The 2,994-nt window shown below is 31.1% G+C and overlaps 1 protein-coding gene across 1 annotated transcript in view; it reads right to left on the bottom strand.

Moving 5' to 3' along the window:
* The window catches only part of LOC136085510 (uncharacterized), a 17,908-nt gene extending 15,922 nt beyond the window's left edge, over positions 1-1,986 (bottom strand). Inside the window, exons 1-2 of the mRNA XM_065806823.1 lie at positions 1,975-1,986; positions 594-1,185 (exon numbers count right to left, since the gene is read on the bottom strand). Coding sequence (XP_065662895.1) covers positions 594-1,185; positions 1,975-1,986 — 604 coding nt within the window. The remainder of the gene's footprint in view (positions 1-593; positions 1,186-1,974) is intronic.
* Positions 1,987-2,994: the final 1,008 nt, after the last annotated feature.

The raw sequence follows: 2,994 nt of genomic DNA, 5'->3' as shown, positions 1-2,994 counted from the left end.
TAAGATAAACAGCAGTAAAAATGTAAACAAAAAGTTTTTGAATAACAAAAATAAATTTAAAAAAAATAATGTAATAAAAATATTAGAAAATCAAATCTGGAGAAAAAAAAGTGTTAATAAAAAGTTAAAGTTTTTTATAATTCTTAAATGAATGACCTTGCTTGTTAATGACTAAACTTTTTTTCACATTAAAAAAATCCTAGTTGTTGATCAACTTAGTTCATTTCTTCGTCTTGCATACTACTTTTTCTAGGTGAATAGCTTATGAGCCTAATACAGGTTGTTTTATTTTTACTGAGAGTCTTTGAATCAATTTTAAACCAATAGGTATTCTGCGCCATACGCAACGCTATCAGGTTGGATAATACTCTCATACTCTGATGGTTCTTTCAGGAATGTGGTGAGGTAAATATGTCTTGCTTATGAAGCAAAAGTTTTACCCCTTCACCACTAATGCATTACTCATTTTCAAATCTTTATCTATTTTATTTTAAAATTAAATTGAAATAAATAAACAAATAGAAGTCACAAATAAAAATCAGAATATATGGTAATATAAAATCTTAAAACAATGAACAATAAACTTGAAATACCTTTTTGAAATGGTAGAGTTGATACTTTTTGAATATCAAGAGCTTTTAAAACAGGAATATGCTCAGGTGCAAATGTCATACAGTCAATCACTGCTAAATAATCATCTTTTTTAATATAATTCATAAGTCTTGAATCATTTATGGTAGCTATAGAAACACAAAGACACTTCTCCTCTCTTTTTTTAAACTCATCTCTTGGATCACCGTGGCTGACAATTTCACCCCATATTATAATATCATTATCATTAAGAGAAGTACCATGGGCAGATAGCTTAACTAAGCCAACAAGATTAGCAGAACTCAAACGTCTTGTTGATCGCCAATGAATTGCAGTTTGGTATGGTGGTTTCCTGCTTTCCACTGCATTCATATAAATACGCCCTTCAAAATCAACTTTTGTAACCTGACAATCATAAATGTTTGTTGATGCATATGGTCCAGCCGGTCCTAAAAGTTCTGTTTTAGCTTTTTGGGCACATTCGCTACAGAGACCCTTTGTATGGCGAGAGTCTGGGCAATGCAGTACAATAGGAAAAGGACAAGAGTTTAAACAATGAGCTTCATATTTATCGCCAATACTAGGGAGTAAAACCTACAACAAATAAACTTATTTTTAATCATACTGCCTTAAATTTTTTTGAAAATAAATGCCTAGATATACATACATGTATATATATATATATATATATATATATATATATATATATATATATATATATATATATATATATATATATATATATATATATATATATATTCATATAAATATATATATATACATATATATATAAAAATATACATATACATATATATATATGTCTATATATACATAAATGTACGTTTGTATACATACATAATTATATATATGCATATATGTATACATATATGCACATATGTATATATATATATGTGTGTGTGTGTATATATATATATATATATATATATATATATATATATATATATATATATATATATATATATATATATATATATACACACATGTATATATATATATATATATATATACATATATATATATATATATATATATATATATATATATATATATATATATATATATATATATATAATATATAACTGTAGTCAAGGAATTAGATATACAGTTTGTGGTAAAAAATAGCTCTTCAATTGTCTGTGGTTTTAAGAAGCAGCTGCATAACATTCTGAAGTAGACTCACCGGATGAACTCAATGATGACTGTGATTTCAGGGAACCGAATGATTCACCTCATTTCCCTATCCAACAAGAACTTGATGACTTAGTACGAGATTTAGGTCTCACTAAATCAAATGCAGAACTTCTGACATCACGTTTGAAAGAATGGAATTTATTAGATCCAAGCTGCAGAACCTCGAAATACCGAAAAAGACATGAAACATTCGCATACTTTTATGTAGTATCAGAATCACTGTGCTATTGTCATGACGTTCGTGGTCTTTTCAATGACATTGGCATTGTTCACAATCCTGAAGAGTGGAGATTATTCATTGACAGCTCAACAAGAAGTCTAAAGGCAGTTTTGCTCCATAACGGAAACCGATTTCCTTCGATTCCAGTAGCTCATTCCGTTCATCTAAAGGAAGTCTATAAGAACGTGAAGTTGTTGCTTGAGAAAATCAACTACGACAGTTACAAGTGGGATGTATGTGGAGACTTTAAGATGCTAGCATTTCTTCTCGGTCTGCAAGGAGGATACACAAAGTACTCGTGTTTTGCTTGTTTTATGGGATAGCAGGGCTGCAAACCAGCACTTCACAAGACGTGAGTGGCCAGTAGAGAACATTTACAGCCTGGTTTGCACAATGTTATTAATCAATCTCTGATACCTGTTGAAAAGATCTTACTACCACCCCTTCACATTAAACTTGGTCTTATCAAACAATTTGTCAAAGCATTAAACCCAGATAGTGCAGCATTCCAGCATATTCGGCAGATGTTTCCAAAGGTGTCAGATGCAAAAATTTCAGCAGGTATATTCGTTGGTCCACAGATTAAAGTTATGTTGGCATGTAAGGAGCTTGAGGACAAAATGTCTGCTGTTGAAAAAGAAGCATGGACTGCATTTAGACATGTTGTTCATAGCTTTTTAGGCAACAATAAGAGTGATAACTACAAAGAGATAGTGGAAAACTTAATTGTACGGTACGCAGATATGAAATGCAGAATGTCAATAAAGCTGCATTACCTGCATTCACACTTGGAATTTTTCAGACCAAATTTGGGTGATGTGAGTGAAGAGCACGGGGAACGTTTCCATCAGGATATTCTTGCAATGGAGAAAAGATACCAGGGCAGATGGGATGCAGCTATGATGGGTGACTACATCTGGTGTTTGATACGCGATGGCAGAAACTTCATAAAAGAAAACCTCGTTCTACTG

Source organism: Hydra vulgaris, chromosome 09 (assembly GCF_038396675.1).
Source record: "Hydra vulgaris chromosome 09, alternate assembly HydraT2T_AEP".
NCBI classification, from domain to species: Eukaryota; Metazoa; Cnidaria; class Hydrozoa; order Anthoathecata; family Hydridae; genus Hydra; species Hydra vulgaris.
The sequence above is the reverse complement of the archived record's forward strand: the minus strand, read 5'-3'. Positions and strand labels throughout refer to the sequence as shown.